The following is a 22,094-nucleotide window of genomic DNA, read 5'->3' as shown; positions in this document are numbered from 1 at the left end:
CGGACAAAAACAGTTCGTCTGCGCAAGTTTTTGAAGTATAGAAAATAAAAGGCAGTAATGACGTAAAATATATTTTTATTCACGTGCACAGTTAAAGAAGGAACATTTTCACGCTATACTGTGTTCGGCTAATCAGACCACAAGGCGAATATTATTCTATCACAATTATTTGGGTATCTCATTGCATTAGTTAATTTTAAACTTTACACATATTTAAATACACTATCAGGATTTTATTACGATGAAAAATTTAATAATTAACGCTCTATTCCACTCAGTGTTTGCTGGTAGAGAACTCTTACAGAGTTAAGTTCGCCTGTTGTACATCTTTATTTTTTACAACTTAGAATGGCAAACAAGCTGACGGCCCACCTGATGGAAAGTGGTCACCGTCGCCTATACACATGAGCAGTAGCATGGACATAACAGAGTATACTGTTTCACCCATGATACCGTCCAAGCGTTGCCATTCCTGAGGACTCAGGTGTTATTCCTCTGTACCCAGTAAATTCACTGCCATATCCCACCCTTCAAACCGAAACACAGCCATGCAAACACAACTGCTTCACGGTAGAAACACGAATGGGACAGAGGTACCCAAGCAATCGACTTTTGTACAAAGTCTAAAAATCAAAATCTTCATTTGAAATAAATTATAACAAAGTATTTTTTGTGTACAATGAAGTATAAATAAATATTTTTGCAGGCAAATATTACCTACATACCTGCCTCTTTATTGTCGACATTTCGACGTGGATTGCACCACGTCGCTCACTTCAGTCGTGTCGTGACCACGACGTGGTGATATCCACGTCGGAACGTCGCCAATGAAGAAGCAAGTATAGAGTTAGTATTTAGTTGTAATAGTAATTTTTTCATCGCTTTAAGTCCCGATAGTGTTTTTATGTATGTCTCGTTACATTACTTGAATCAATTTGGAAATAATATTAAACGGTATCCCTACCATTTATACAATAGATAAATAAATTAATAAATAAAAACTTGTTGCTAAGTTAAGCTATGAGTAGTAGACTCATATAATAGTCGGTTTCAATAGATCTTTTTTTCTTGTATTGCTATGGCACACTCACAAACGAAAATTGTATTTAGCTTTGTGTATTTTTTTTCTTTTTAATCATTTATGTTATCTCGCTTTTTTTTTGTATATGTATGTTGTAATTTGTGTGCTGTAAGTAAGTAATGCAAATAAATTATCTATCTATCTATCTATCTTAATGAAAGTGTAATGCAATAATTCTTCCTACAATGCGACTGTCTGCTGACGTCAAATATCAGTATTAATATAAAAAAAAAAGATTAATCAAATCGATAGATAGATATTCTTTATTGTTTCCTCTAAAAGATTACAGTAGTAAACTTATTATAAATTTATAAATATAAACAATTACAAGAAATAATCACAGTGAGAAAACAATGGGCGACCTTATCGCTTAAAAACGATCTCTTCCAGGCAACCTTTGGATGGAGGGGAGTGGCTATAAGTCAACGTTTCCATTTGTCACAAATATCATTCAAGGTCTATTTCTGTGATAATTTGAACAAAAACAGCCATAGCAATACAAAATGGCCACAACTCAGTTTATTGCTTCTTGATGACTGTGTACGGAACCCTCGTCGCGCGAGTCCGATTCTCACTTGACCGGCTTTTTTTTTATAAATTTCTATTGAAACAAACTATTGCTTTACCCGTCCAGTTATTATACATAATAATCCAACAGAACATAATCAGAATTGTCACAGACGTCAAGTATTTTCGTACAATAAACAATTTTTAAATAAATACAATAAATTCTAACCCCCCCCTCACCCCACCCCCCTTATTGATGAAAATCAAAACTAAAATTACAGTGCTTTATCATTGTCTTTCAAATTTATATATTAGCACAGAAGAAAGAAAGAAAAGAGACAAAACACTAACAACTAAAATAAGATTTATGAAAGACGTGTGACGTTCTTGTGAATAAGGGGAGTTGGTTTTTTTACAACACAGCGGGCAAACGAGCGTGCGGCTCACCTGATGGTAAGTGACTACCGCCGCCCATGATCACCAACAACACCTACGGCATTGCAGGTGTGCTCTGCTGGCCTTAATTTACATTCTAAATTTAGTGGGAATGTCTAAGTGTGTAGAGAGGTATATTTGTAAAGTGTAGTGTATATGCAGATTTTACAAACTTTTACAAAAAAATTATATATATATATATATATATATATGTATGTATATGTATATGTATATATGGGCAACAATATCGTAAAAAAGAAAAAAAAATCTTATGTGTTGTTATCGTGAATGTTGTATCTTACATTTATCGTATTATTCACGGTGCACGCAGAACATCTTTTTCAGCGATTTCCCCTTCATCAACCATGTTTTGTCATTACCCATGCATATGACCTTTCATACAAGTCATCCATCTTTTCTTATATGTGCATGTGATGATATCCGATGATGATTTGATTAAACAGTTATTTTAAAAAGTAACACATGGTGAGGGATTGGTTGTAATGCAAGTTAGTGAAAAAAAAAAAATACCAAATCGGTTTACAAATAACGGAGTTGTGAAACAAACAGAAAAAAAAATACGATCGAATTAAGAATGTTCGACTAAAACGTCGAGTTATTGAAGTCGATTGAATATGCTTAAAATATATTTACTTCAAAAATTTACATTATTATTCTTTTCCCAAGAAACATAACATAACATATATATTAGTACCTTGAATTTGTTGCTAAATTTCACGCGTGTTTCCATGGGACTTCATGAATAATATCTCTATGTTTTTAAAATACTGTTATTGCCACTGTTCTAAAACTGTAATGTATATTGTTGTTAATTATTTTGTAAATGACTGTTTGTTGCCATAAATAAATAAATTAAATAAACATCTATAATTTATATCTTCCATACCAAAATCAATCTCGCCACTGTCTTATTTTTATGTAATCACTAGTTGTATCCCGCGACACCGTCTACGTGAATAATTGCATAAAATATCTTATGTTACTAAATTAGAATATAACCTACCCGTGTACCAAATTTCATTCGAATGTGTTTAGTAGTTTTTGCGTGAAAGAGTAACAAACATTCATACATCCACCGTTACAAATTTTCGCATTTATTATATTATAATAGGATATATGATTCTATAGAATGTATATGTATACGAATAAAAGTGTTCTGGAATGCGAGAAAGAGGAGTGGGGAGGCCAGGTAAGCGCAGGACCCCTTCCTTATGTCCCTAACAATGCTTCAGTTCTGGTCTGACCGCCGTGCGGTGCGAACTGGCTTGTCACGCCATCTGTGAAGTTACCTCTTAACGAAACCCCGTCGGCATGGAGCCCGTGTTTTCTCTCGAAACTCGGCAAGAATCCGTTTTTGCCGATCTAATTCGATAAGACATCCGGGGAACCACGAACAAAAAAATCAAGTTTTTGATTGTTTTTTTCGATGAAAAGAGTAAAAATTCAAACATTCATACATCCACCGTTACAAATTTTCGCATTTATTATATTATAATAGGATATATGATTCTATAGAATGTATATGTATATATGTATGTGTATGTATGTATATGTATGTATGTATGTGTGTGTATGTATGTGTGTGTATGTATATGTGTGTGTGTATGTATGTGTGTGTATGTATGTGTGTGTATGTATGTACATATATGTGGCAGACTAAGTTACGCTGTGTTTAATTCAATTTGTGTACTTATTTTTACTGTGAAATATTGTTAATCGTGTACATTACAATTTAAGTCTTAATTACATATAAACAAGCTTGACATTCCAACCCTATATACTAGTGTCATAAAGATATTTAAAATCCTCTTGTAAATAAGCACTTATATTTATTTAATAAATAATTTATATGCTTAATTAAGTTTTGCTTAGAACTAAACATCTCTACCGTTTACCCGTGATCAACTAATACATTACTAAAACTGGATTCGATCACAACAATTTAATTGTATATACATATTTTGTATATATTGTAAAATGTCATGATATATAAACTGAGATTACTTCTGTTACAAAAAGGAACGTATTGGTTAAATAATTTAATAATAAACACTATCATTTACTAGAACCAATAAAAAAAAAAACATTATAAAAAAATAAAATAAAACAACACTTGTCAAAATGGATAAAAATAAAATACTACTATCTAAAACAATAAAACACCATTTTCCAGAAAAAAAAAAACAATATTATTTAAAAGTTCCACCACAGTGTAAGGTACAACCAGTAGTCTAAGCACTAACGATTACATGACAATTAGTGTTCGTTCACATGGCTGTGTTTCGGTTTGAAGGGTGGGATGTGACAGTGAATTTACTGGGTACAGAGAAATAACACCCGAGTCCTCAGGAATGGCAACGCATGAGGGGTATCATGGGCGAAACAGTATACTCTGTTATGTCCATGGTACTGCTCATGTCTATAGGCGACGGTTACCACTTTCCATCAGCTTATTTGCCATTCTAAAGGTGAGGTGTTATTCCTCTGTACCTAGTAAATTCACGCTATATCCCACCCTTCAAACCGAAACACAGCCGTGCAAACACAACTGCTTCACGGTTGAAACACGAATGGGACAGAGGTACCCAAGCAATCGACTTTTGTACAAAGTCTTATTCATAAGAACGTCAAACTTCTCTCATAAACCAGTTTAAACTATTGAACTGTTTTGTCTCTTTCTTGTGTACTAAATTCTCAATTTGAATGATAGTGACAAAACAGTGTAATAGTTAAAGTAGGATTTGTAAAAGAATTTTATTATTAAATCAGTTTATATGAATATTTGAGGACGTTAGGATATATCGCTGCGTTGGTCAGCTGGTAGTTCATTACACTGTGGCAGCACTTTACATTCGGGAATGGAAATTTGTATCTTAGAAATACCTTCTTACAAATGCTTCGCAAAAAACAGGTCGACTTTCAACCCATGTATGAGTTTCCCAAGTTTCCCATAATGTACATTTATTACACAATATATGGGAGACATGTAGTCAGCCAAACGTCACTTTTGCTGACTAAATTTTGACAACTCTATACTCGATGATCTATGTACGTAATCTTAAGAATTGTACATACATTGTAAAACAAAACAATATTACAACAGATAAGTAAAGTAAAAACAAAAAAAAAAAGAAAAAAAAAAGTAAATAACTTTCTATAAATAAAATTCACTGGTCACAACATTAAAAATTATATTATACAGGCTCGATTAAGTACTTATTTTGTACAGTCAGCATCAAAAGTCGACAAGCACCTTAAAATTTCTATAAGCAACCAGAATTGGCTGAACATTGTACAGGTACAAAATTATATTTTAATGTAATATTTACTGGTTTTCCTTACGTGTAATTAGATCGAAAAGCTCGACTGGTTTTGTGATCAATTCGTGACCCTTAATCATGAGCGGCTGGGATGAGAGCACGAACCTGACTGCGAGGCTCGGTCAGATGAGGTTCAAAATTAGTTGAATACTAGTTTGTTTCATAAGGCTTTGTTCGCATAAATCAATTCCTGAGGACTCAGGTGTTATTCCTCTGTAACCAGTAAATTCAGTAAATAGTAAGTAAATTCAAATTATGAGCTCGCAATATTTGGACACAAGCTATAAATAACTGGTAGAAACAAACTAGACAAATATCTAGTTTTTTTTTTTAAGAATGTATAAAATTGTAGGATTGAAAGTTTAACGTGTCCATAGACTTTTGATGCTGACCGTACATAAGGTTTGTAACTGTTGGCGGTTACGTCGACACATTGAATACTGATATGTTATCAATAATTACACATATATAATGTTTTATAAATCTAAATGTTACCTGTGGATTCCACAGATTTTTAGTTTTATACATAAATATTTAAAAAAAAATGTACGAACTTCTGTATCAATTTAAAAGGAATTGATAAATTGATACAGTGAAAAAAAAATCGATTTTGGTGGTGGTTGTTCATGAAACAAAATTAGACAAGGAACACTAGATGGCGTTGGAATCGAGACATGTGACTTTTGTCGATTATTTTGTAATTAAAGTTAATTTGAAGTAAAATTTGTAAATTGGCGGACGTATTTTATTATTATGTATGTATGTGAAGTGATATGTATGCATGAATACGCGATCTTTTCCTAAATAAATTATAACTCAGACAATCGCAATGTTTCTTGCAGTTTTTTTTTACAAAATTGTAGAATACAATTAAATAAAGACAAAAATGATGATAAATTATTACTGTATCGGTAAAAAATAAATAAAAATACTCGCCAATTTAAAAATTTCCTTGAAATTATCTGTAATTACAAATTAAACAACAAACCACAAATCTCGACTCCAACGCCATCTAGTATTACGTGTCCGATTTCGTTTAGTGACCATCACCTTAAAAAATCCACAAGAGAGAAGATGAGCTCCCGTTACCATACCACCAACACACAAAAATGGACCAGAATTCACGCCTCACCATCAGAAGAGGTTTGGACCCAGTGACCCGGTAGTTGCCCCAGAGTTGATGTTTTGACAAAGTGGTACGCCCGAGGCCTCCTATCTCTCCTAGAAGGTTTAGGAAACCTTAATTAACAAATCATCTTAACAAATTGCATATAATCCATCGATGAAACCCATGATATATCCATCTGTTAATATTAAGACCGTACCGCGAAAAAACCCATTTTTTTTAATAGGCGATAAAAGAACCCCACCCGCGCTATCGGTGTACACTGGCGGGGCATCAGTGAGGGATGATAGGTGAGGATGAAGCAAGTCAGTGCGCCCACCGTAAAGAATCTAATAATAGATCAATCACGATGATCTCCAGGGGGAACCACGAGGAGGTCGACCTGACAAGGTATACTGTTAGCAATGGACTATTAATCCTCTTTATTAACAAACAATTGCTTCTCCCCCAAAAGAAACCTATTAAACTCGACGAGTTATGTAAACTAATTCATATGGTTGATGTAACACTGGCGTTCTAATATCCTAGTAAGGAGGGGGGGGGGGGGGATTGTTAGTAATGCGAATTACCAACCCCATTGCTAGCAATATACCCAATCAGGTCGACCTCCACGTGAATTCCAGTAGAATTCTTCACGATGAGCATCATCCCTCACTGGTTGCCCGCTAGCGTATACCGTTAGCGCGCGGGGTTACCATTCCATTATCATCCAGTAAAAAATAACCTACATAATAATCTGTCAATTATATTAATAAAGTAAACGTTAAAATTAAATCACTAAACGTTAAAAATAAATGCAATATTTTCACACGCGCACGCGCACGGAACCGCGAACAGCCACTGTTGTAGGAACATTTGAATTATTTATTATTTTTCTATTGTCCGCACGATTTGTTTCCGTTACATCAGATATCTAATAACTATTTATTTAAATGTATTATTTTAGCAATAAACATTATACCACTCCCAAATTTATTTGGTATTTCCTCGAACAAAAAACAGATGGCGCTGCATCAACAAAATTTATAATACATAATTTTAAAGTTAGAATCGTTTGCAATACATATATGACATATCTCCCAAGCTAATCAAATGACAAATGAAACTGTTTGTTGACAGAACGAGACGCCAAATGTTGCCGTCTCGTTCTACCTCATGTGTGTGGATGTGGTAGCGTAAACGTTTCTATAATGAGCTTCGTTTGTCATTTCTCGAGGCGTAGGAATTTGAGACAATACTAGTAGTGATGATTTTAAGCTTAAGCTAACTATTACAGCCAGTTTTCCTTCATAAATGCTACTTATTAAATATAATAGAAACTAAAAGCGGGTTTTATAAGAATTTTAAATAATTAAGAGCTAAATTAATTAATTAAATAAATAAATTATTACATTTAAGTTAAAATTAAGTAACTCAAACATTTCACTGGTGAGTTCAGTTTGATTATTATTTTAAACATAAGCTTTGTAGATGTCATGCTTTAAAAATAAACATCTTTCGTTTTTTCTAATAATAGAATTCCGAATGTTTTTGATAATTTCAATTCATTTAAGTCGCCTTTTTTATGAGAATTCGAAAAAAAAAATGCAATACTAATTGGACCTTATTTGTAGGTACAAATGTATTGTAAAAATGTTGCCATTTTTTTATATTTCCATTAAAAATTGGAAATATTTTAGACGTGTATTTCATCTATCATCCACAATAACTAAAAGATAACTTTACTCAAAATTATTTTTATAAATTATTATTTTTTACTGTTGATATTTATATATATATATATATATATATATATATATATATATATATATATATATATATATATATATATATATATATATATATATCTCTCTAATTTTTGTGACAATGAAGTTTGCTTATTTAAGTGATGGCAACACAATTTACATACCATTATTATTAGAATTATACGCATGTTTTTTTTTTCAAATTTCATCACATTATTAAAGCATAGTAATCACCTATAGTTATTTAGTTGCACATGAAAATTTGTACTATTAAAATAGTTGATTGTGGATGCTTAATCCTATTTTTTGTATTATCCCTTATTTCAAGGCAGGGGATATGTGCAAGTACAGGATGGGCTTACTGCGCTTCTTCCATGGCGTTCTTCAGTTCCATGGCCAGCTTGTACCCTAACTCCGGTCGTCTATCTCTACCTTCTACCATCGCCGCCACCTGTGGATTAAAAGCATTGTTTTCTAATGAATGCGTGGATTTTTCCATTGTGTAACAATACCTTCATGCGATTAATAATAAATAAAATTGGGTTCTACAAAAAAAGACTAATTCTGGCAAAACCAGTTATTTTGGTTTAAGAACTAAATTACTGAATCCATTTTGATAATATTTCTAAGAAACCATTATACAATATAACTGATAACTGGACGGAGTTTTTTTTAATAATGGAATGGTAACCCCACCCGCGCTATTGGTATACACCGGTGGTATAATCGGTGTACACCGAAGAATGATAGGTGAGGATGAAGCAGATCAATTAGCCCATCGTGACGAATTCAACAAGAATTGTTCACGATAGTTTCCTCGGGGAACCACGTGGAGGTCGACCTGATATAGTATATTGCTAGCAATGGGGCTACTAATCCCCATTACTAACAATCCCTTCTCCCCCCTGTTTGGATGGGTGGGACATGACATTACATTACAATTCTCAGGAATGGCAATGCAAGAAGTGCACCAGGGCATCATGATCTCCATGGTGCTGTTCATGTTTATAGATGATGATCACCACTTTCCATCAGGTTGTTATTGAACTTGTTTATCATCCTATTTTCTATAAGTCTATAGGTGAGGCCTATGTCTATAAGTTAACAACAAGTGACTGAAATGTATGGTCCCGGTATAGAACAATGGTCCCGGTATAGAATTTCGTGCAGATGTCGGAAGAGGTGATTAAGAGAATTTAATGGATGAAAGATGGGCAGTGGCGTCCCTCTTAAAACATCTCCAAAGCCTAACTGCGGTTGCCAACCCGCCTGCCAAATGTGGCAACTACTGGCAAAACTCCTTTTATGGGAAAGACTTATGTTGAGCAGTGTACAATTAAAGGCTGAAATGAAATGACTGAAATAATAAATACCTCGTCCGATGTGACAATGACCCCGTTGTTATTGATGATGGTGGCCTTGGTTTTCTCGATGTCGGCGAGGTCGACCCCCCGGCTCGCGTCGTCTATCAGCACCGCGCGGTAGCCAATCGCGAGCGCGTCTGCTATCGTCGCACCTGACAACGAAACGCACCTTTTTTGTGCAACCGAGAATAGCAAATAAGCTGACGCCCCACCTGATGGAAAGTGGTAACCGTCGCCTATAGACATGAGCAGTACCATGAACACAACAGAGTATACTGTTTCGCCCATGATACCCCCCATGCGTTGCCATTCCTGAGGACTCAGGTGCTATTCCTCTGTACTCTGTAAATTCACTGCCATATCCCATCCTTCAAACTGAAACAGTTGCTTTATGGTTGAAAGACGAATGGGACAGAGGTGCTCAAGCAAACGACTTTTGTACAAAGTCTCCATCTGGTATATATATATATCCTGATGGTAAGTGGTTACCGTAGCCTATGAACACCTGCAATACCAGAGGTATTACGCGCGCGCTGCCGACCCTGAAGAAACCTCTTTACCCCCCTTTTGTATTATTCTTTAAGTGGTGCAATAAACTGTAAATAAATAACGTCACGTGCCACGTACCGACGCAGACGTCGTACGCGAGGCCGCATATAAATATGTCGGTGGCGCCGCGCATGCGCAGCTGCGAGATGAGGCTGGTGTCCGTGAGCTTCTTGTTGTCCCAGAACACCGAGTACGAGTCCACCTCCGGGTTCGTACCCTTGTACACCTTCACCGCACCCTCCACCACCTGCAACCCTCATTAGTGTTATGTGGGGGGAAAGGGGTTGTTAGCAATGGAGTTTGACAGCCCCATTGTTAGCAATATGCCTTATTAGGTCCCCCCTGTCCATGTGGTTCCCCCTGGAAACCATCGTGAACAATTCTTGTTGAATTCGTCATTGAGATGGGCTAATTGATCTGCTTCATCCTCACCTATCATCCTTCACTGGTGCCCCGCCGGTGTATACCGATAGTGCGGATGAGGTTACCATTCCATTATCACCCATTAAAAAAAATTGTGTTGTTTTTTTTATACAACTTAAAATGGCAAACAAGCTGACGGCCGACCAGATGGAGAATGGTAACCGTCGCCTATAGACATGAGCAGTACCATGGACATAACAGAGTATACTGTTACGCCCATGATACCTCCCATGCGTTGCCATTCCTGAGGACTCGTGTTATTTCTCTGTACCCAGTAAATTCACGCCATATCCCACCCTTCAAACCGAAACACAGCCATGCAAACACAACTGCTTCACGGTTGAAACACGAATGGGACAGAGGTACCCAAGCAATCGACTTTTGTACAAAGTCTCCCTCTGGTAAATATTTTGTCTCCCTGTCACAAACAAACAATGTTTGTTTGTTTTGACATCACGCAAAATCTACTGCATCATGTTGGATGCGATTTTCACAGCTGCACTAGTGAAGGTCAAAGTTGAAGGGAATGTGTGGCGTTGTTGACCTTGAGGTCCTTGTGCAGCTCGGCGCCCCAGGTGTCCTGCACGCAGTGTCGCGGCCACAGCCGCTGCCGCATGGGCGGCGGGCCCGCGAACACTACCGTGTCGTATGCCTGCGCCTTGTCCGCTGGGATCTGCAACACCACATATAGTCTTTTCTAATTGATGACGTAATGTGGAATGGTAGCTTCGCTATGAATAATTATCAAATTTATATTTTTTTTCTTGACAAAAATAAAATTGATTACAATCTATACTTATAATAAATCTGTAGAGAGGTCAATTCTGTACATGAAATATATCTCCAAAATAACTATCAGCGGGTGATTAGTGATCGATACTGATGCCAAAAATGCAATCAGTAAAATTTTTGTTTGTCTGTATGTATGTTCGTTATAGAAACAAAAACTACTCGACGGATTTCAACGAAACTTGGCACAATTATTCTTCATACTCCTGGGCAGGTTATAGTATACTTTTCATCACGCTACGATCAATAGGAGCAGAGCAGTGAAGGGAAATGTTGGGGAAAACGGGAGAAGTTACTCCATTTTTAAGCTTCCGTCGCGTGTGCAGCCTTAATGGCCACTTTTTAACATGTAAAAATGTCCACCCGTGCGACGCCGGGACGAGCCGCTAGTACTACATAATTATATACTGAACTCTGTTGTTTCATTTGAGATTTCAGGAAGTATGTAATTGGTAGATCGAACAGGGTTTCGTCAGTAAACAGTGGATCTTCGACTACTCCTGCTATAGAGAGATCTCTACAGCCAATCTTTGAAAAGTTGAATGTATTTACATAAACTATTAGTTTCGTTAAATATGTAAAATTTACATACAATACATACATATCTGTCATACATGTAAAATTAATTTTAGAAAAATTATATATACATATATATTTTATATCGTTATTGAATACAGAACTTTAAGGTCTTCTCTAACCACTGAACTAACAGCGTTATTTCTTAGAGAGTTTAATTTTAAACTGAACTTGGCCTCGGGGAATCGAAGCGGCGTCGTGGCACGATAGAAGCACGCGATCTTCGATCCCATGGAATGGTGAAGATAGCACACACCATAGAGATATTCACATCATAAGTCTATTTAACATTATTATGTATTCCTTCATATTCTATTCCTGTGGGTGTCGTAAGAGGCAACTGAGGAAACTTTTTTTTTTATTCAAATTACAATGGCGAACAAGCTTACGGCCCACCTGATGTAAAGTGGTAACCGTCATTTAATGGTCGAGGGATTAACGTCCCTCTTAAAACATCACCAAAGCCTAACTGTGATTGCCATTCTGCCTGACAAGAACACTAACTCATAGTTGGTTATTTTTCTGAATGTTTTGCTGTTGGCCGTGAGTGGCCTTTACAGCTTCACCGGACGCGTATGCAGGGGGGAGTGCAGACGGCACTCCAAGCCTGCGAGAGGGCAGCGACAGAGGCGTCAGCTCTTACTAATGGACTGCGGTGTGCGCCTAAGGAAGCCAGAGTGGCTCGGGCCACGGCTTAGGCCACCGCACTACGACCCTCGTCAAGAGACGGCGAAGGATCGGTATGTCGTGATGGATGGAAACTCTGGAGTCGTTGGTGTGCGTTCTGGCGCAAACCTGATCGCGCGCGGACCGTGTGTCGCGTGGGATCCTCGTCCCCGTCGGCGGGGGCGGTGTGTGCGGTGTGCGGTTGTATTTGCGGAGGCTCTCAGCGAAGATTCCGCGGTAGGGAGGGCTAATAGTTGGTGTTCTTGGTAAAATGGTCCTAATGAAGGAGGTCAATGTTCAGCTGTGGATAATTAACAGCTGATATGATGATGTGATGACTATTCTTGTGGCGGTGTCGCCCTTTGGCAACAAGAGTTTCTAAGACGCTTTCATACATAAAGACCTCTGACGAGGCATAACGGATGACGTCGTGTTTTCCGATATATGAAGTGAGTGATGATCACTGTCAACGGGGGGGGAGATTGTTAGTAATGTGGACTACCAGTCCTATTACTAGCAATATACTCTGCTTGGTCGACCTTCACGTGTTCGCCTTGGAAACCATTGTGCTGAATTCCATGTGTATTCATCACGATGGGCTAACTGACCTGCCTTTTCATCCTCACCTATCATCCCTCACTGGTGCCCCGCCAGTGTATACCGATAGTACAGGCGGGGTACATTTTCAATCGACTTTAAAAAAAAGAAAGTTCGCGATGTGTCACGCTGGCATAAGTGAGGGATGATAAGAACATGAAAATAGCCATCCAAGTGAAGGATCGATGATAAGAACATTGAATCTTTTGGAGGAAACAATAAAGAGTCATCTATCTATCTATAGGTCAGTTGGCCCACTGTGACCTTATCAAAAGAATTATGATGATTTCCAGGGGTGTCTAGCTAGCAATGGGAATACTTGTCCCCAGTACTACTCACTGGACACGAGGGGTGGAGCTCCCGCATGTGCACGTTGTCGATGAAGGAGACGTGGTCGGGCGGGTGCCAGTCCAGCGAGTAGAACACGCAGTCGAAGTTCACCGTCTCCAGCAGACGGTTGATGGGCTCCACCACCTGCAACCATCAGTCAGTTATCATATATTTCGTTTTTTAAATACATGAAATTAGACAGGTCTATCTGTCTGCATTATTGATTTACACTGGCAGATTTTGAGTTTATATATATATATATATATATATATATATATATATATATATATATATATATAAACTGGTATCCATGGTACATCTCTTACGACAGTCACCACTTTCCAAGGAAAGGGACACGATGACCGTAAGCTTGCATTCTAAGTATATATATATATGTACATGGACATAACAGAGTATACCGTTTCGCCCATGATATCCCCTATGCGTTGTCATTCCTGAGGACTCATGTGTTATTCCTCTGTACCCAGTAAATTCACTGCCATATCTCACCCTCCAAACCGAAACACAGCCATGCAAACACAACTGCTCCACGGTAGAAACACGAATGGGACAGAGGTACACAAGCAAACGACTATTGTACAAAGTATATTTTTAAGCAACTTAAAATAGCAAGCAAATAGGTTACTTAATAACAAGGTCTCGGTTTACCCGAATTCTAGATCCACGTCTGTATCGAGTTTCGAGAGATATTACACACAATACACTGAGATGCTCATGGTACCTCTTATGTGTAACCTAGGAACTATAGTGGTATGCCCCCGAACCCTATAACGTCGCTGCCCCATCCCACTTTTCAAACTAAAACTCAACCATGCAAGAATGGACTGAGTGGAGCAGATGTTCTTGAGTTTGATACAAACTCCTTGTAATATTTATTTTTATTTATTTACACTTTATTGCACCAAGTAAAAAGAGAAATAACAAATACAGTAAATATTAATGAGAAGTGATACAAAAGGCGGCCATATCGCTAAGCAATCTCTTCCAGACAACCTTTGGGTAGAGGACATTGAGAAAAAGACAAAGGGTAGGTGGCGCACTATTATATAAATATTATCTTATACAAACATATATACATACATACATACATATATACACATACATATATAATATATACACAATTAAATATATACATAACATACACATACTTAACAGCACACATACAACAGAAAAAAAAATGACGAAGGAAAACGAAGAGAGAACACAGGAAAATAGTACTAAAGTGAGAGTAAGATTTAACAGAGGTTTTGAAGCTAGTAAGAGTGATACAGCATCTAGGCTAGGGTACGAGTGATACTATGTCTAAGAGTCCCTTTGGAAATTAATGTTAAATACGCCAATTGGTCGACCTCTACGCGGTTCGCCTTAAAGCCTAGTTCGCCTAGGTTAAAGCCTGGTGAAGTTGCTACAAAACTACCATGGAATCTGACTTCATCCTCCATTCATTTAGAACTTATCCTCCACGTGATCCCTCCTGGAAATCATCATGCTGAATTCCAGGTGTATTCATCACGTTGAATTCCAGGTGTATTTATCACGATGGGTTAACTGACATACCTTTTTATTCTCACCTATCATTCCTCACTGGTGCCCTGCCAGCGTATACCGTTAGGCGGGGTTAGCATTCTATTACCAACTATTAAAAGAATGGGTTTTTCACTATACCATAAAAATACATCGCCTTTATACAGGCGTTTCTTTTCTTTGCTATTTGTATCAATAAAATGCTAAGTAATTGTATAATTATATTACACTATGAATACAACAAACAAACATAATATATTACATTAAATATACAAAAAGGGCTTTTGTATGCTCTAATCAATTCTTTGCAAACAACCGAGGGACAAGGTCGCGGGCACGTCTGCAATTGTATCTGGGTCTCAGTTTAGACCCAATTGTGAGGCAGTACAGCAGTAACGTTTTGCTTACTTACTTACTATTAATTTATTATGGCACTGGCTTTTACCCGCGACATCGTTCGTTTGTCGACTTTACATAGTTATATAGAACGAATACAAGTTTTTTATGCAACTTAGAATGACAAACAAGCTGACGGCCCACCTGATGGAAAGTAGTAACCGTCGCCTATAGACATGAGCAGTACCATGGACATAACAGAGTATACTGTTTCGCCCATGATACCCCCCATGCGTTGCCATTTGTAACTACAATATTTCACTTCTATATAAATAATCCACACAAAATTCATGTTCAATTTAAACCTTCGATTGGTAATTTATTAACGAGCGCAATGAACCATCGAATTTGAAGGTGAATTGGCAGCCATTGTGCGCTTCTACCACCATTGTTCCCACATGGAGTACAATTGCTACTGCTTCCGCTAATATATGAATGACTAGCGCCACGTGTAAGTATACGGGCGTATGCAAGTTTTATGGGTTTATAATTAAGATTAAGAGAAAACCGACTTCAATTTTGGAAAAACCAGTTATTTTGATTTAAAAATTAAACTATTGAATCGATTTTGATAAAACTTGTATAGATAGATAGATAATTTATTTACATTACTTACAGCACACAAATTACAATACAAACATACATATAATACACAGTAATAGATAAAAGAATGAATATATATATATATATATAAAACTAAATTCAGTTCCTATCTAATAGTTCAACTGTATGGAAAGGAACGTGTAACGGCTGACTGCACCAAATGTCAAGGACGACTCACAGCCGCTTCTAGATATACAGTATGTAACCGAGAAGGTAAAATAAAACCCAATGATACAATCGTGAAGCTAAACTTCAAAAGGGGGGTAAAGAGGTTTCTTCAGGGTCGGCAACGCGCGCGTAATAACCTCTAGTATTGCAGGTGTTCATAGGCTACGTTAACCGCTTATCATCAGGCGGGCCGTATGCTTGTTTGCCACTTCAGTGGTATAAAAAACTGTTTTTCATAGAACAAAATCGAAATCATAATATCGAGTGTATAATGTTATTCAATAGTCTTGTGGTTTCGGCGTAGAATAGGCCTTCCTATCTGCCCCGTGGGTGTCGTAGGAGATAACTAAGGGGACTAATTGGTCGAGGGATGGGCAGCAGCGTCCCTCTTAACATATCACCAAAGCATAACTGCGATTGGTAATCTGCCTGCCAAGCGTGGCAACTACTCGTAAAATACCCCCAAAGGGGGAGGTCTATATCCAGCAGTAGGAAGTTAACGGCTGATATTACAATAATAATAAAAAAAGCTGGTCAAGTGCGAATCGGAATCACAACGAGGGTTCTGTATAAAATGAAAAATTTTTTTGTGAAATAAATACAAATTTACGGTTTTCAGACTGTTTCCTTTACTTGTGCTACATGACATTGCTTCCTGTCAAATTTCATGATTCTATGTCAACGGGAAGTACCCTATAGGTTTAAATTCCCTTCGCGAATGTATGCGATATAAATGGAACATAAACGGCCGTATCTTTTGATTGCGTCGATTTAGAAGCTTGATTTTTTCACTGCTTTAAGAGATTGCAGACCTGAGTATATGATATTAATTTCAACTTGATACCTCCACGCGTTCCTAAGAAAAAAGGGTCTTGACAGACAGACGGACGGACAACGAAGCGATCCTATAAGGGTGCCGTTTTTCCTTTTGGAGGTACGGAACCCTAAAAATGGCGTAACCTGTGCATAAATTAACTAAATTCATGTGAATTGGACTTAGTAATTTGTTAGAAGTTTCAATGTAGTTAAAAATATACATAACACGAGCGACATTTACAAATTAAAGGCTTTATTGTTCCGGAAAACTGTTGAGGATTTTCAGTTTTATTGACTACGGAAGACAGACAGATAGATAGATAGATACTCTTTATTGTTTCCTCCAAAAGATTACAATAGTAAACTTATTATAAATATAAACAATTACAAGAAATAATCACAATGAGAAAACAATGGGCGACCTTATCGCTAAGAGCGATCTCTTCCAGCCAACCTTTGGATGAAGTGGGAGTAATTATAAACAGTCACAGTTTGTTAAAATCAATTTAAATATAGGTATGAATTTTACATAAAATCATTGATGATTTTTGACGTTAACTGTCCACTGCCTTCCCCATAAGGGGAGTTCTGCCAGTAGTTGCCACGCTTGGCAGGCGGGTCTTTTTTTTAATGGATGATAATGGAGTGGTAACCCCACCTGCGCTATCGGTATACACTAGCGGGGCACCAGTGAGGGATGATTGGTGAGGATGAAAAGACAGGTCAGTTAGCCCATCGCAACGAATTTAACGATAAATTAGTCACGATGATTTCCAGGTGGAACCGCGCGGAGGTCGACCTTATAAGGTATATTGATAGCAATGGGGACTAACCTGCCCATTTCTGACAATCCCTTTCTCTCTGGCAGGCGGGTCGGAAACCGCAGTTAGGTTTTTATAGATGTTTTAAGAAGGGCGCTGCTGTCCAAACACAAAATATGATAATGCAATCGTGTATGTAGGTACTTCGTGTTTTAATTTCAAAACCAAGGCAAAAGGCTTAAAAAATTTACGGATCCCACATGAGAGATTGGAACAATGGGTTCCTGTAAACCAGAGTGTTATTTGGATGTTACAACGGCAGGGTTTGTTAGTAATGCAGACTACCAGTCTTATTGCTAGCAATACACCCTGTTAGGTCGACCTCCACGTGGACTCCCATGGAAACCACCGTGCTGAATCTCAGGTGTATTAATCACGATGGGCTAACTGTCCTGCCTTTTCATTCTCACCTATCATCTTTCACTGGTGCTCCGCCAGCATATACTGTTATTTTTTAATCGATGATAATGGAATGGTAACCCCTCCTGCACTATCGATATACACCGGCGGGGCACCAGTGAGGAATGATAGATTAAGATGAAGCAGGTCAACTAGCCCATCGTAATAAATTTACCAATGAATTTTAAATTCACGGTAATTTCTGTCAACTTTGATAGGTGGAGCACGTCAATAAAAGAAGAGCTTGAAACAACCACTGATTTATTATAATGAAGATTCATACAAGTTACCTTGAATATCTTATATGTATAACTACCTACATAGTTGTCAATAATAATCTGACAATTTCTAGGGGAAACCGCGAGAAGGTCGACCTGATAGGGTATATTGCTAGTATAAGGGTTGTTAATCCTCATTATCAACAATTTCCCCCTATATACCGTTAGCGAAGGCGGGGTTTAGGCGGGGAAAGGGAGTCAGTGGATGCAGGTGGCTCAGGACCGTTCTTTATGGCAGTCTATGGGGGAGGCTTATATCCAGCAGTGGACGGATAATGGTTGAAATAATGATGATGATCGAAACGGAGTTGCCATTTCACGGGGACAAAGTTATTAGAGCAGATGCCTTTTACAACAAAGTTCCCCTCTGGTAAGAGGACAAGTGTATTATATATGGTCCGATACAATTTTAACCCTTCTTTACATGATTTTTGTTTTATTGGTGAAATAAATCAAGGTGATATAATTCATGTTCAAAATTAAAGGAAAAATGGTTAAAAAGTTAAACTTGACAGCTATGTTTTTTTTTTCTGCAATGGACATTAAAAAGGTATCCAGACACGATCAACTTAAAGTGAACTTTGTCTTTTATATAATTTTTGGGCATTCAATGTTATGATGGAAATTTCCACCATTATGCAAGGAAGGGTTAGTGCTGCCCCCGCGCGGCGACCGGTGCCAGGCGCGACCGTACGATAGCGAGTTGCGATAGAACGATAGGTGTTAACGTTTAGAGCGATATAAATTAACACCATACTGCGCTATTTTTAAACGAGTTTTGGCAGGTAATTTAATTTTGGGTTCCACTGCGGCGGTTATCAATCTTAACTAGCTGCTCGCCGAGGCTTCGCTTGCGTAGATTGATATAAATTTGCCTTTATATTGTAGTATATATATATTTTATGCAACTTAGAATTGCAAACAAGCTGACGGCCCACCTAATGGGATTCACTGCCATGTTACACCCTTCAAACCGAAACACAGCCATGCAAACAACTGCTTTACAGTTGAAACACGAATGGGACAGAGGTGCCCAAGCAAGCGACTTCTGTACAGTCTCCTTCTGGTAAAATGTATATTTTATTTTTGTTTATTATCTGGTACTTAATCATAAAGTTAGGATTTATATATGTATATATAAATCTTAACTTATGTACATAATGTTGTTAAGTAATAATACACTAGACACAAAAATTAAGGGTTATAAAAATATTCCAAATTTTTGGATGATTTTCAACGAGCTCCGAGGAAAATGATGATACAGCAAAAAGAAAAAAAGCAAATTGTAACTCCAAGTGTCTAGTTTTCAGACATGACCATTAATATTTTTCATCATGTTTGGATCTGGAGTAATCCTAAAAAAGTGAAGAGATTGTGTAACATAAAGATAAATTTATTTGCAAACTAGTGTGTATAAATACAAAGAGATACTGGTTATTCATTGACGGATTCGAAAAAGAATTCAGCCGAATTACTAACCTCTTCTTTTTCAAAATTAATTAAGAAGCTAGTAGCTACTAGCTTCAAAATCTCTGTTTAATCCTACTACCTCTCCCTTTTGTATAACTTCTCATTAATATTTACTGTATTCGTTATTATTATTTTTTTTTACTTAGTGCAATAAAGTTTAAAATAAATAAATAAGAACATAAAAAGGATCTAAATTCGTTCTCGGTAGGTATATGAAACGAATAGGTTAGCGGTTTTGACAGAAAACAGTTTTAATGGAGTTTTGATTGGGCGGTGAGAGCGTTTTCATTAACTTTGAAGATAATTGACTTCGTGTTGTGTCGACCGAGGAAATGCTATTGCCTTGATTTCTGGCTCATTAAAATGGGTATCAAGAGCGAGAGTATATACTCTAACATTGACAACATTTGTACAAACTTTGTACAAAAGTCGATTGCTTGGGTACCTCTGTCTCATTCGTGTTTCAACCGTGAAGCAGTTGTGTTTGCATGGCTGGTTTGGTTTGAAGGGTGGGATATGGCGTGAATTTACAGGGTACAGAGGAATAACACTCAAGTCCTCAGGAATGGCAACGCATGGGGGGTAACATGGGCGAAACAGTATACTCTGTTATGTCCATGGTACTGCTCATGTGTGTAGGCGACGGTTACCACTTTGCATCAGGTGGGCCGTCAGCTTGTTTGCCATTCTAAGTTGTATAAAAAAAAACCCTACGTTAATTTAGAAAAATGCGTTTCCATATTGTTTGATTCGCCAAAAATGCCTCACACAATTAATGGTCGCCCTCCAAAATAAAGTTTCCGTTATTTTGTACGTACTTTGCAAACCATTTGTTGTAACCGGCTCAGATCAATATTTTATTTTTTTTTTAGTTGATTTTAAGTGGCAAACTTCTCTCTTCAACAAATAGGTGCCACTGAAAATCAGCTACATGTTCGAAAGAATACGTCATACAGCTGTTTGAGACCATTTTAGTACTTTTCTTTTTTTTAGAATAGAAATAGAAAATATTGATTGCCATAAAAACACAATTAGAACAGAAAATACAAAAATATTACATATATAAAAAATGTCCCATACTCGGAAAAAGGAACCGGCTCAGTTGATGCTGCGAGTGTCCCAGCGCAATGTGAACAGCTGCACAGCGCTAGTTTTCAGCCAGTCCCTTTTGGTTTATCTATACATATAAATAAAATTGGAATGTCTGTTTGTAATATTGAAATAACCGTTTTTTACTACATGTATATGTAAATATATATACGGTGCATACACCAAAATAACATTTTTTACAATTTTTGTCTGTCTGTCTGTTTGTTCCGGCTAATCTCTCAAATGGCTGGACCAATTTTGACGGGATTTTTATTGGCAGGTAGCTGATGTAATAAAGAGTAACCTAGGCTACGTTTATTTTAGAAAAAAAATCTTTTATTTTAGAAAAATAAAGTAATGTTGCAATGTCCAAGTACAGTCCAGTACCGCGCGCAGCTCACTCGCATGCCACAGCTACTGTCAATAAAAATATAACTTAATTTGGAATAGGTAAAAATAAAATGAAATTAAGTAGGTATCATAATAAAAAAAAAAACTAATAAAGAATCGACTGTTAGGCGGAACGAAGTTCGCCGGGTCAGCTAGTCTAATATTTTCCGCTCCTACACAAAATCCTTTACAATGCAAGCTGCTAACTCCCAAATTATACCAGAACGGCGTTTGCCTTCAAGCTCAAACAACATAATTTTATAATACACTTAACAGTTAATACTATATTTATATATATAGTATAGTAATATTAACCAAACCAAAAAAATTTAATTCGACTAAAATTAGTCGAATCTAGAACCTTCATTTGCATTTCCGTTGAAAACTACTACTACTTCCTGATATCATAATTTTACAATATTCAATTTAAAATGTAACTCCACAGTCGATATGGGTTTGGAAGCCACCCAAAAACCTATTGTGCAAGGTCCGCAGGCATTCGTGTTCAACTAACAAAGTTATACTATCAATCTAAGGTTACGATACCGCAAAGAAACTTCGCCCATGCAACGCTCGAATAAGTCTTTATT

At 37.1% G+C, this 22,094-nt stretch overlaps 1 protein-coding gene across 1 annotated transcript in view; it reads right to left on the bottom strand.

Moving 5' to 3' along the window:
• Nucleotides 1-8,326: 8,326 nt before the first annotated feature.
• LOC128200703 (uncharacterized) overlaps nucleotides 8,327-22,094 on the bottom strand; it is a 33,155-nt gene continuing 19,387 nt past the window's right edge. Inside the window, exons 4-8 of the mRNA XM_052894958.1 lie at nucleotides 13,539-13,673; nucleotides 11,116-11,244; nucleotides 10,227-10,395; nucleotides 9,609-9,751; nucleotides 8,327-8,686 (exon numbers count right to left, since the gene is read on the bottom strand). Of these exons, the coding sequence (XP_052750918.1) occupies nucleotides 8,594-8,686; nucleotides 9,609-9,751; nucleotides 10,227-10,395; nucleotides 11,116-11,244; nucleotides 13,539-13,673 (669 nt within the window). The 3' untranslated portion in view covers nucleotides 8,327-8,593. The remainder of the gene's footprint in view (nucleotides 8,687-9,608; nucleotides 9,752-10,226; nucleotides 10,396-11,115; nucleotides 11,245-13,538; nucleotides 13,674-22,094) is intronic.

The sequence above is a fragment of the Galleria mellonella genome, unplaced genomic scaffold (genome assembly GCF_026898425.1).
Source record: "Galleria mellonella isolate WM207_F2 unplaced genomic scaffold, CSIRO_AGI_GalMel_v1 utg257, whole genome shotgun sequence".
In the NCBI taxonomy this organism is placed as follows: domain Eukaryota; kingdom Metazoa; phylum Arthropoda; class Insecta; order Lepidoptera; family Pyralidae; genus Galleria; species Galleria mellonella.
Note: the sequence above shows the minus strand (reverse complement) of the source record. Positions and strands in the feature narration are given on the sequence as shown.